Source organism: Lathyrus oleraceus, chromosome 5 (assembly GCF_024323335.1).
Source record: "Lathyrus oleraceus cultivar Zhongwan6 chromosome 5, CAAS_Psat_ZW6_1.0, whole genome shotgun sequence".
Taxonomy (NCBI): domain Eukaryota; kingdom Viridiplantae; phylum Streptophyta; class Magnoliopsida; order Fabales; family Fabaceae; genus Lathyrus; species Lathyrus oleraceus.
In genome coordinates this window covers 11732721-11744338 of record NC_066583.1, presented here as the reverse complement: position 1 = coordinate 11744338, position 11618 = coordinate 11732721, and the positions used below count along the sequence as shown (strand labels likewise).

Below are 11618 nucleotides of genomic sequence, written 5' to 3'. Positions count from 1 at the left end.
TATTGCTTCTTCGTTATGTCCAGGCATTTTCAGCGTTGTGCTCATAGTTAAAAACCTTTGGAGATACTTGTTGGCATCTTCATTCACTCTTCCAGAAAATGACCGCCTTTCGAGTTGATTAATTGTGCTGGGATGCAGCTGAAATTGGTCTACATTTACCGGTTGGTTTACAATTGTCATACGACCACCCGGAGTGTTGGTTCCACCATAGTCACCGAGAAGTCTCTCTGGTGGTGGTGGTTGTGCAGCCATGGCCTCAGGAACTGTTTCTGCGACTGAATCTGAATTCTCTGAGTGCACTGAAATAACTTCCTCGTCTGCTTTCTCTGCTAATTCCAATTTTTCTCGCTTAGCTTGTCTCAGTCTAGCGCGAAGAGTTCTTTCTGGATCTGCGTTAAAAGAAAAATTCGCTGAGGCCTTACCTCGCATAAACAAGTTAGACAAATATTAGAATTGAATAACAAGGTCGTCACAGATAAAATTTTGGTTGACGAGCAACAAAATTTCAATAGAATAAAAATTAAAATAGGCATTTTGGCAATCCCTGGCAACGGCGCCAAAAACTTGATCGGAAAAATAGCAAGTGTACTATTTTTACCGATGTAGTAATAAGGAGTTTTATTTCCAAGTATCGATCTCAAGGATTGCGTAGGAAATACTTATTTTAATTTGATTCTATCAGAACAAAAAGATAATGGTTTGGTTGTTTTGAAATAGTAAACACAAAAATAGTAAAAATAATTGATTAAGATAAAAGATGCTAGGGTGAGTGGTTGAGTTAACCGGTTATGAATTCAGTCAAGATTTCTTTAATACATATGAAACATTCAATCACCTAACCTCAGAATGTTCTTACTTAAGTCCTTAAGGAAGAAACTATTAAACTACCAATTCTTACTCAAATGTCCATTCACTTAATCATTGGTTTTAATCATACAAAATATCAAGGTTTACGGTGATTTACGAAAGTTACTAGTCCTAGATGATGCATTCATAAACCCACTTGTGTGAAAACCCTAACAATCACAGTCCTGTTATTGAAAGTCATAGATCAATTTGTATTTGTCCGATACAAAAGCATAATAACATCACACAATTGAATTGAAATACGTAACATAGTAATCAAGAAATCATTTGTTCAGATTCATAACATGCGATAACATCAGGACCACCCCCCTAGCATCAGGGGGTTTAGCCTCTCATAGTACTTAAAGAACTCATAATGTAAAGATTAGACATTACAAAGAATTAGGAGATTTTGATCTTCAATGGTTGATGCCCTTGAATCTCGCCGTCTTCGAATCCTTCGTATTTGCTATCTTCTCCAACGCAATGTTTTCTTTCGTCCGTCAAAAGGTGCCTTCTTCTTTCTCTTCCAAGCCTTCTTATAGCTTTAGATGAATCTCTTCCAAGCAAAAGGTCCAAACTACCCTTAATGAGCAGAATCGGTTCACAAAACAAAAGTTAGGGTTTCCAAGTTGCGCCCAATCAACACGGCCGTGTGTCACCACACGGGTGCCCGTGTTGATCCTATGTTTTAATTATTTTCAGCATAAGCTACAGAGGCAACAACACGGGCCGTGTTCCTCCACACGGGTGCCCGTGTTAATGCACTGTTTTAATCAACACGGCTGTGTGGTGGCACACGGGTGCCCGTGTTGATCTCTGTTTTTTTGCTCCCATTCTGCTCTGCCTGATCAACAACACGGGCAGTGTTGTGGCACATGGGTGCCCGTGTTGACCTGTTATTTCTTCATATTTTTGCCTTTCTGAGTATCCATAACTTCACCATTTTTGCTTTTAAACCTGTGCAATGGCCTGTAACAATGACACTACCAAACGAAGCATAAACGAGATCTTTTTGACATAAACTTGTAATCGAATGCAATGCGATACTAAACCAACAAAACATGATAAATGACTTCAAAGCAACTAAAAAAAAACTTAAATCTTACCAAAGTGATGAGAATATGTCGGATTAACGGTGGGAATTCGATGGAAATGATGACCGATCATCAGTCAACTCTTTTTTGCGGTAGCGACATTGATCAAGTGTTTGATTTGCTTTTGTACAAAGTTGATTTAATGATGAAATGTTTTTTGAAAAGTAACTTGATGTTGATAAAGTATTTTTTTATTTTTAGAAAGATTGATTTTAATGGTTTTTTCCTTTATTTATGTTAATTGACTAATTTAATTAATCTAAATTAATTAATTAAATAAAAAGTAAAAGAAAATAAAAATGGGTGTGTAAATAATACAAGAGTGGTGATGAGGTAAAGACCTAAATGGGCTTGAGGCCCAATAAAAAATAGAAGTTCAACAAAATAAATAAATAAAAATAAAAATAAAAGTCTAGAAAGAAAAAAGGAGGATGTGCAGCTTTGAGCCCACAAGCATGAGGCCTAGTCAAGATGCCTAAAACTCATGGCTGACAAAAAGTGACTGAGAGAAAAAAATCGATGTGCTTAGAAAATGGACTGGGGTGCACGTGGTAATGAACGAGGTTGGGCCCTAGAGGCTCGAACCCATCCAAGCCCTAGCATATAGGAAGGAACATGGCTTCCCTTAGCTCATTTTCTAAAAACTTTTCTCCCTCTTCTCTTTAGCCTCTCTCTTCCTCTGTCTCTTAATCACACACACGCACACACACACACACACACACACACACATTTTTTTTATTAATTTCGGATCAAACAAATAATAATTACATGAACGTTTGAAGAACACCAAGAACACTCTTAAGTATTCTTCAACCCTTTTTCCAGATTTCCCAAAAACGAACCAAAATTAAAAACTATAAACAACAAGCTATCCTAATTTACCCTTTCTAAACCCGAATCTAACACCTAAATCAACAACAAACAACAACAACACACCCAATCATGCTTATAGCTCGAAACCCCTAAAAAACCTAAATCTAAAGTCAGAACATATTCAGAATGAATTGGGCACAAAAATGACAGAGGAAAGCATCAACAACGCACAATGAGTATGTATTATCCAAAAAATAACATGAAAAGAGATGATTCACCCTTATTGAAATTCAGAAGAACTCTAAGTAATGTATCTTCTACAATGCTCGCTCTTCTGTTATTCTCCTTTCCTGCTTTTCTTCTAATCCCTTATAAATTCTTCTATGCCGATTCTACTTTCTTCTTTTCTTTTGGGAATGCAATGCTTATGTGGAGGATGAAGGTTGACCTCAGTTCATTTAGAGCTTCAATGGGAAGCTCTGATTTTTCTTTGAAGAGATCTTTGGTATGGGTTTAGATGGTTGTGGATTGAAGCTTAAAGTTATTCCAATGGAATTAATCAAGTGAATAGGAACTTCCACTGCTACAAAAAACACATGTAACCTCGCACGTAAATTTGATTTGACATTGATTAAAGAGGCGAGGTAACAAAGAGTGTCATGAAAAATTGCTACTTTACCCATCAGTTTTAGAATAACCGATGGAATAGTTCAAATGGTGATTGATTCGACCCCCAACAATACCTTTTTTATATTTTCAAAACTAGCACCATATACCTCTCGGTTTATTAACAAAACTGAGGTGAAAGATATATTCTATTTTATTAAATACTCATTACATTTTTTTCACACAGAATATTAATAAATGATTTGTTTACAAACTACATTGTTTACACATAATATTACATTTGTTCTTCATCGTCATCGCTGTCGGTGAAGAACAAATGTTGAATATCTTGGGGATGAGCAAATGTTGCGGATCCTCGTTTCATCGATCTTGAGGAAGATCAAATGTCTGATATAAAACAAAAAAGAGGTTAGATAAATAAAATAAATATTCAGTTATATGACAATTTAAGAACACAAACCTTGAACCCAAATAATTTTCTGCTCTTACAATCCATCTTAGAGAAATTTTCCCAAATAAAATAAACGCTATTTTAAGTTTCAAACTTTTAATGTCAAATATTTCATTATGAAAATTTAATATTCATAATGCTTTTAAAATGAGGGCTTTAGGTTTCATGCAGATCACTAATGAGAGTTTATTGAACGTTGATACTCATTAAATAAACGACAAAGATTTGATTAAGGAAGGTCAAGAAACTGAATAAACACGCTTATATTTCACCCCAGTTATTACTCAAAATCGAGGTAAAATGCGTTTTTTTAAAAATAAAAAATACAATAGAATATGTTTCATTCCAAATGTCACATACCTCTCGGTTTCTATAAAAAACCAAGGGGAAACAATTTTTTTTTTAAATTACATTGTTTACGTAGAATATTAAAATAAATTATTTAAACAAATCCAGATTTTAACAATGGATTCTTAGAGAACCACAAATCTTTTCAAATTTCTGATAAGTTATCTGTTCCTATAAAGATAATTTTTTTCTGTACTTGCAATCCATCCTAGAGAGGTTTCATTATCTTAAGCAAATGTTTTCACATGAAAGAGAACAAGATGACTATGTTTAGGAATAAATTTATGAATATTTTCAATTGAGGAAAACAATAAATTTATCAATGTTTTCTTTGATTGAAACATAGGAAGGTTATTCCAAAAATACAACAACAACATCAACACCATTGTGTTGAGATGAATTGCAAGAGCAAAAAAATGTTTTGTTAAAGATAGAAGAACATTGAAGATTTTTTCTGTCTTATAATCCATCCCAAAGAATTATACGTACAAGTTTGGAGCGGCTGAATATAAGTTAGGTTTATGGTAAAATCTAGTTAACGAGTGCTTTTATAGTAAAATATGTGGGTTGGAAAACCTTCATTCTCAAAGGGAATCTCAAGCTTTTTTAAGGGTGATATGATGCATTGGGGTGTGAGGTTTTTGGGTAAGTTGAGTCTAGGATTAAGCCTTTTTGATAGATAATGATCTTGTTGAAGTTGTTTCTAGAAGTAGTGATCTTATTGATCTTTGGTCCCTCCTTAGTTCTAAAAATTCTTAACTTGCTCAAGGGTCTAGGGATAAATGATGGAGAGAAGAAGATGTATGTTATTATCATGCTAGTATGAATAATAGAATATGGAGAAATATTATTTTAGATTTATGTGTTCATAATTGTTTGGCGGAGAAAGTTAATGAGAGGTGGATGAGGTGATAAAGTTCCTTATCAATAATTTCTTAGAGCCATCATTTGATATGTCAACTCTAGATGACGTGAGCTTTCGTATGGTCCCCCCTTGAGGATTGTTATAACCTTGTGTCCCCTTTCCTCCTTTCAGAGATTGAGTTGGTGTTTGCTTAGAGTGAGAGGAATAATAGCCCTATCTTAGATGGTTTTAACTTCTCTTTCCTTAAAATATTTTGGTAGCTTCTTATAGTGGATGTGGGTGTGATTTTTTATTATGGCTATTACCTTCTACAATTTCTCTTCTTATTTTCTCGCCTTGATTCTTAACGTGGACTCTCCAACTCATGTAGGTAACTTTTGATCTATTTCCCTCACGGAGTGCTTGTATAAGCTTGTGGTCAAAGTATTGGCCTCTAGACTAGCCTTGGATATGGACAAAATCATCTCACAACCAATCATATTTTATCAAAGGTAGACTTTTGATAGATGGGGTGGTGGCGGTGAACGAGATTGTCGACGTAGCTAAGAAATATGAAAATGATTGTATTATATTAAAATTAGACTTTGAAAAAGATTATGATTATTTTAAGTGGAACTTCCTTGGCTATATGCTTGTAAAATTTGATTTTTGTGATAAGTGGCTTGCTTTGAAGCATGTTCTCTATGAAAATCCAACGATGCTAGTTAACGTCTGCCTCACTCAGGATATCTAGAGAGGTTTGAAGTAAGAAGATCCGTTGACTCCATTTTGTTTTATTTTGGTTGCTAAGGATTTGAGTTGTATTTTTGGAAGGGCTCCAAATCCTAATCTCTTTTTTAGCTTTAAGGTTGGAACTATTTATGTAGTTGTTTTCATCTTTAATATGTGGATGATATCTTGATTTTGGGTGAGAGTTTGGTTTCTAATATATAAATTATTAAATCTATTTTTAAGGCGGTTGAAGTTGCTTCATAACTTTGAGTAAATTTATCAAAGGGTGACTTGACTAAGGTTAATGTAGTGCCAGATTTCTCTGAATTATGTTCTAAAATTTATTTGCAAGATATATAACTCATTATGCATACCTAGAAAAGGAGACACACTCCTTAATGTGTTTAGAAAATAAAGTAGGTGGTATTGAATAAAAAATAAATAAAAAGATGAAAAATATTTGTTTAAATCATATCTTCAAGAATAAAATAAAATAAATCACTGTTATATATAAAGAAAGAGAAAATGCATAATAAAAAATGAAATTGTGGGTTGCCTCCCTCGCAGTACTTTGTTTAATGTCGGTAGCTTGACAAAACGGAGAGATGTAAATGCTCACGGGGTTCTTTAGAGGATAATTACTTGATTGAACTTTCAATAGTCTTTGGTTTCCATGGTCCTCTATATCCTTTTCTGCAAGGTGGTTCAAGTATTATTCTAGGTATTAGTTTTTTGGGTTCAGATTTTTATTTCCTTAACTTAAAAGCTAATAATTCTCTATTTTCATGAGTTTCATGATCCTCTAATTTTCTATTCTTGTGCGGGACCTTAGATAAGGGCAGTTAATGCAGATAGTATTTAGAGTCTCTATTCTTTTCTTATCTAAAATTTTCTCAACCTCATTATCGCTCTCCTTAGGATTTTCGATCTGTTTCTCATTATTGGTTGCTACTATATTCATGTGTTTCTCATGGGAATGGCCTAAAGATATTTGTGCAAGTAGGGAGATTTTAGTCTTCAATGCTTTGCTTCTTGTGACTAGGGACTCAACTAGTGTGTCCAGTTTCTTAAGGTTTTCATTAGTATTAAAAATTTGGTTCATAAACTCTTTATTCCGCATGGTTTGTGTTGCCATAAATTTTCGCATGGTGCATTCTAGTTTGGAGAGAGTTAGCGTCTCAACATAATTATCACATATAATTTTAAGATTGGATTTATGAGACTCATGCGGTACTCATAATATTTAGAGCGGTAATTGTAAGAAAATTTTTGTTGATGCATAATGATAGAGCTAGGGTGCCTTAATCTAGACGGTGTAACAATGAGTTACGAAATTTTGACTTAATTGGTCCCCGACAACGGTGCCAAAAACTTGATCGTGACTTTATGAGTCTATCGGATTAACTAACTGCAAGTGTATAGTCTATCGTGTAGTTTTAAAAGATATCGATCCCACAAAGATCAATAGTCAAATCTATCGTTTCTAATTGTCACGGTATTTATCTAAGGCAATTAAATTAAGAATGGAAAAAGATGAAATAATAAACTTTAATAAATCCGGACAAATAATAATAGAATGTGGTTCACATCAATTAACGGTGCTCTTATTATTTCTAAATAAGATTACTTTACGGGGCAATATTTTCTACTTTGAAAAAAATTTAATGAAACGGGAACCGTTACTTTCGCGTATTCAAAACCATATTTGACTCTCTAATTTATACCGTCCACTGTCACGTGTGACCGACACTTATTGCGTTAAAGTAGTAAAACCTAGTTTAAGGAATAGACTTTTCACTCAGTTGAAAAGTGATTTTGATTAGTTTAAATAAAAAGGATTCCCAACTTCCGCTCAGGTGACCGGATCCTAATCCTATAGGCGCGCACGTTCGCAAATAGTTTTAAAACCACCTTCTAGAAATATTAAACTTCCTAAGTAATTAATAAAGTGCTTTCGTGATATTTACTAACCAAAAAATAAGCCAATTTTAATCTTTAGTGTCAGACGGCTTTCGATCTTACCTGACGTTATCACTATCCTACTTTCGTAGTAACAAATTAGATTAAGTTCAGCAAAACTGTTTTAAAATCAAAATAGCCCACAATTGTAATCCCAACGAAATAAAATATAGAGTACCATCAAATGATGATCTTCACATTCTAGTACAAACAAATTAGCTAGACATAATTACGGTAAACAAATAGATATTTGGTTTGGATTTAGAATTAAACATAACGACAAATTTAATAAAAACGATTTTAAAAATAAAAGCGAGGAAATTAATTTAGGGAAAATAAATTGTGGGAAATAAAATGTGAGGAAAGTAAAGAGAAGAAACTAAATAGACAAGGAAATTAAAACGTAAATAAAACTAATAAAATAAGAACCTCCTCCAATCGGAGACTTGAATATGGTACGATACAAGTAGACAGAAATAAAGTTCGACGAAATGAAAATGCGGGAAGATAAATAACTTTAAAATAAAGATGCTTCAAACTTGATACACGGATAAAATGTGATAACCCCTTGATGTAAAGAGTTAAAACTCTAATGATACTAAACTTTATGGCTTATGTTTGTGCTAAGCTTGGATGATTCAAAAAGAAAAATAAAACCACTATTTATAATGTTTCAAAAGTCTAAAATGCCATGAGAAAGTTACTTAATTCATGGGAGGCAATATAGGAAAACATGGGGTGAGTAGGAGATCAAGTAAGGTTCATTTTCAACTGCAACGCAAAACAAAGAATGGCGAACGCCACCCCTTGCATGGAGAATGCCATCTTCACAAAGTGGGAATGACCGAGTCTTTCTACCGTTGAGGCATGGGACACATCATTCTCCTGGTGGCTACCTCAATGGCGAACGCCATGCATGTCTCCTTGAGTGCAAATTTTCATTTTTTTCTTCGTTTTGCATCCAAATTGTTTCATTTCTTTGCACATGGCTCCTAGAAGGTCAAATACTTGAAATACAAACAAAGTACCCACATAACACTGAAAATAGAGGTAAAACGATAATAAAACATGTATGAAACGAGTCAAAATAATGGTATAATTTGGTGTTATCAATCACCCATTATACCAATTTTATATGCAAACTCGCAATCCTTCCTTCAATCACAGGGACCACAATGTTTTAATGTATAGTTAAGCACGATAAGCTTATTATCAACCTTATGATCTTCAATAAGTTTTTCAACATCTTCTATGTTATGAAGTTGCACCACAACTGAATGGTTGTCACCGTAGTATAGAACATCTCTGACAAGTATATCAGGACCAATATCTTACTTTTTATGGATTTTTACTTTGCTTTTGTAGAAAGTGAAATGTGATATTTTGTCTACTTTTTATCTTTTGCAAAGTTCTTTGGTTTTCTATGATTCGTTTCCCATGACGAGGATGAACTCAACGTCGTTGCAGGTTCGATTGAGCTCGACTAAGAAAGGGTATATCTCGATGCAGTGGGTGATTGAAGTCATGGATGAGAGATGTAAGGATTGGGAATGAAGAGAGAAGTGAGTAGGAAGAAGAAGAATGAGAATGATAAAAAAGCATATCCATCAAAAGAGTGTGGACATGTTGATTATACGAGTGTTTTGATTTTTCAAATTGTACTATTGTCAACAGAGTTGTTATATAGTTTAAATAAATAGACTTTTGAGAAAAACAAATGGAAGGGATTCATATGCATCTATTAAAAAGTTAAAGAACCAAGGTGACAAAAAAAAAATTAAGGGATCAATCTAAATTCAAGGGTATAATTAAAGGGATAAAAAGTATTTTGACTAATTTTTTTAGTGTCTTTTAATTTTTTTTAAACTTCATGTTCATTTGACAACTTTAATCCCGTATTCAAATGCTGGTAGCTTCATTGATCGGAAATTGGGCAGCAAAATTGATTAAAAATAACAAGGGAAATACATATATGAAATTTGGAATATATTCACATGTTTCAAATAGCCAGCTATAACCTTTTGGAATTTAGTAATAACTTGAAAAAATCCAAAAAAAATCAATTCCAAAAATCTAAGAACTGAATAAAATAAAATAATACTATCAACCTTTTTATCAGTTCAGCACATAGTATCACTGATGCTTGATAATGACTATTCCAACCTCAGATATTTGCTTAGTCTAATCATTTTTTCTAAATCTTAATATCCGGCCACCTTACTACCGATTAATTCAAAGGAATCAATTTCACCATTCATTTGTGGAGGTCCTATTTAAAGGAAGAATTAAACTCTGTGTGCATATGGTCAAACACAAGAATTGTTTGTACCGGGCATAATTTGACCCAAACCTTCACCACTAAATCAACTCTCAAAGTTTTGTCTACATTAATACGGACATATAGATATAAAACGTGTTGTTGTCGTTGCTGATAAACAGATATTATATGTAATTCCATATTGTTTAGTCTTTGACACGGACGCATGTTAAACATTGAACACATTTTTAAAATTAAGTGCATGCATTTAAGTTTTAAGGTGTAGTATTATGAAGCTAATCAAGGTGAGCAACTTTAGTTGTAAAATATGAAGATAAAAAGGAAAGAAGAATTGAAATCTGGAACCTGATTCATTGGAAATTGATTCTCTCATCTTGGCATGTAGTTGTACCTTTGTCCTTCTTCATTTTGTGGTTCCAATGTAGAAAAGGGCCACAATGTTTTTCAACTTTTAGCTATTGTGAGATTCTCTTATTAGCTACAACCCACTATCTTCAAACCATTTATAAACACTACAATCACCACAACATTTTCATACTCAACAAGTTTATATCATTGAATTATCAATGGCTTCAAGTTGGACACCAAAACAAAACAAGTTGTTTGAAAAAGCACTTGCGAAATTCGACAAAGATACGCCCGATCGATGGCAAAATGTCGCGAAAGCGGTTGGTGGTAAATCAGTTGAGGAAGTTAAGAGACACTATGAGATACTCTTGGAGGATCTCAAACACATTGAGTCTGGTCATGTTCCTATTCCAAATTACAAATCCACGTGAACTATGAACAATGTTGATGAAGAAAATAGATCATAAGGTAATGCTTGTTTTTATTTTGTCACTATTTTATGTTCATGTTCTTGTATACTTTGTGATTTTGTTTTTGCTTATGTTATATGCTTGTCTTAGGTTTCTGAAGTATCTAAAGCTCAATGGATTTGAAGCAATGCAATGCATGTGTCCTCCATATGTTTCCCCATCCACCATTGTAATTTTGATTATTTTAGTTAATTAAGTATTTCATTGTGTGCAAGAAAAAGTTTCTGAAGTGTTTTCAATAACTCTTTTGGTTGTCATGGCAAATCTAAAATCATGCAAAAAAATATGTCACTTTTAATTCTCCTAATTATGGCATGCATGTAGAATTTAAACTTTAAGTGTACGCAATTTATAATTCAATGGATAAATATTAATATTTTTATATTGAACACTATTCCCTCTAATTACAATCATAAACAAAAATAATTATTTTTATATTGTTTAAAAAATTAATTAAGTGTAATTAATTTTTTTCATTTAATGTACAATTATAAAAAATATCAATGTAATATTCTTAATTGTATTTGATTAATCGACTACCAATATTAAATATTTTTGAATTAAATTAAGGATATAGTAATAATATATTAAGATTTAAGTTTTAATATATAAGAACAATTATGTATATGAATTTATAGTAATTATTATTATTTTATTTACCAACAAAAAATAAATAATGGAGTTTTTATTATGAAATTAAAAGGAAACAATAAAATAGAAGAGTAGAGTTGAAGGAGAGAAAGAGAATAGAGAAATAGTATTGTATTATTCTCATTCATTATATCTCTTTCGAATATAATATCAG

General features: G+C 32.8%; 1 protein-coding gene across 1 annotated transcript; it reads left to right on the top strand.

The window, feature by feature from the left end:
• Window positions 1–10394: 10394 nt before the first annotated feature.
• Window positions 10395–11202, top strand: LOC127083741 (protein RADIALIS-like 6). Its single transcript, XM_051024072.1, has 2 exons — window positions 10395–10811; window positions 10904–11202. Exon 1 carries the CDS (start codon window positions 10562–10564, stop codon window positions 10772–10774), a length of 213 nt encoding a protein of 70 aa, XP_050880029.1. The 5' UTR covers window positions 10395–10561; the 3' UTR covers window positions 10775–10811; window positions 10904–11202.
• The last annotated feature ends 416 nt before the right edge of the window (window positions 11203–11618 follow it).

What these genes read in the sequence shown, in the direction of transcription:
- LOC127083741 (XM_051024072.1), top strand. Translation starts at nt 10,562, where the DNA reads ATGGCTTCAAGTTGGACACCAAAACAAAACAAGTTGTTTGAAAAAGCA.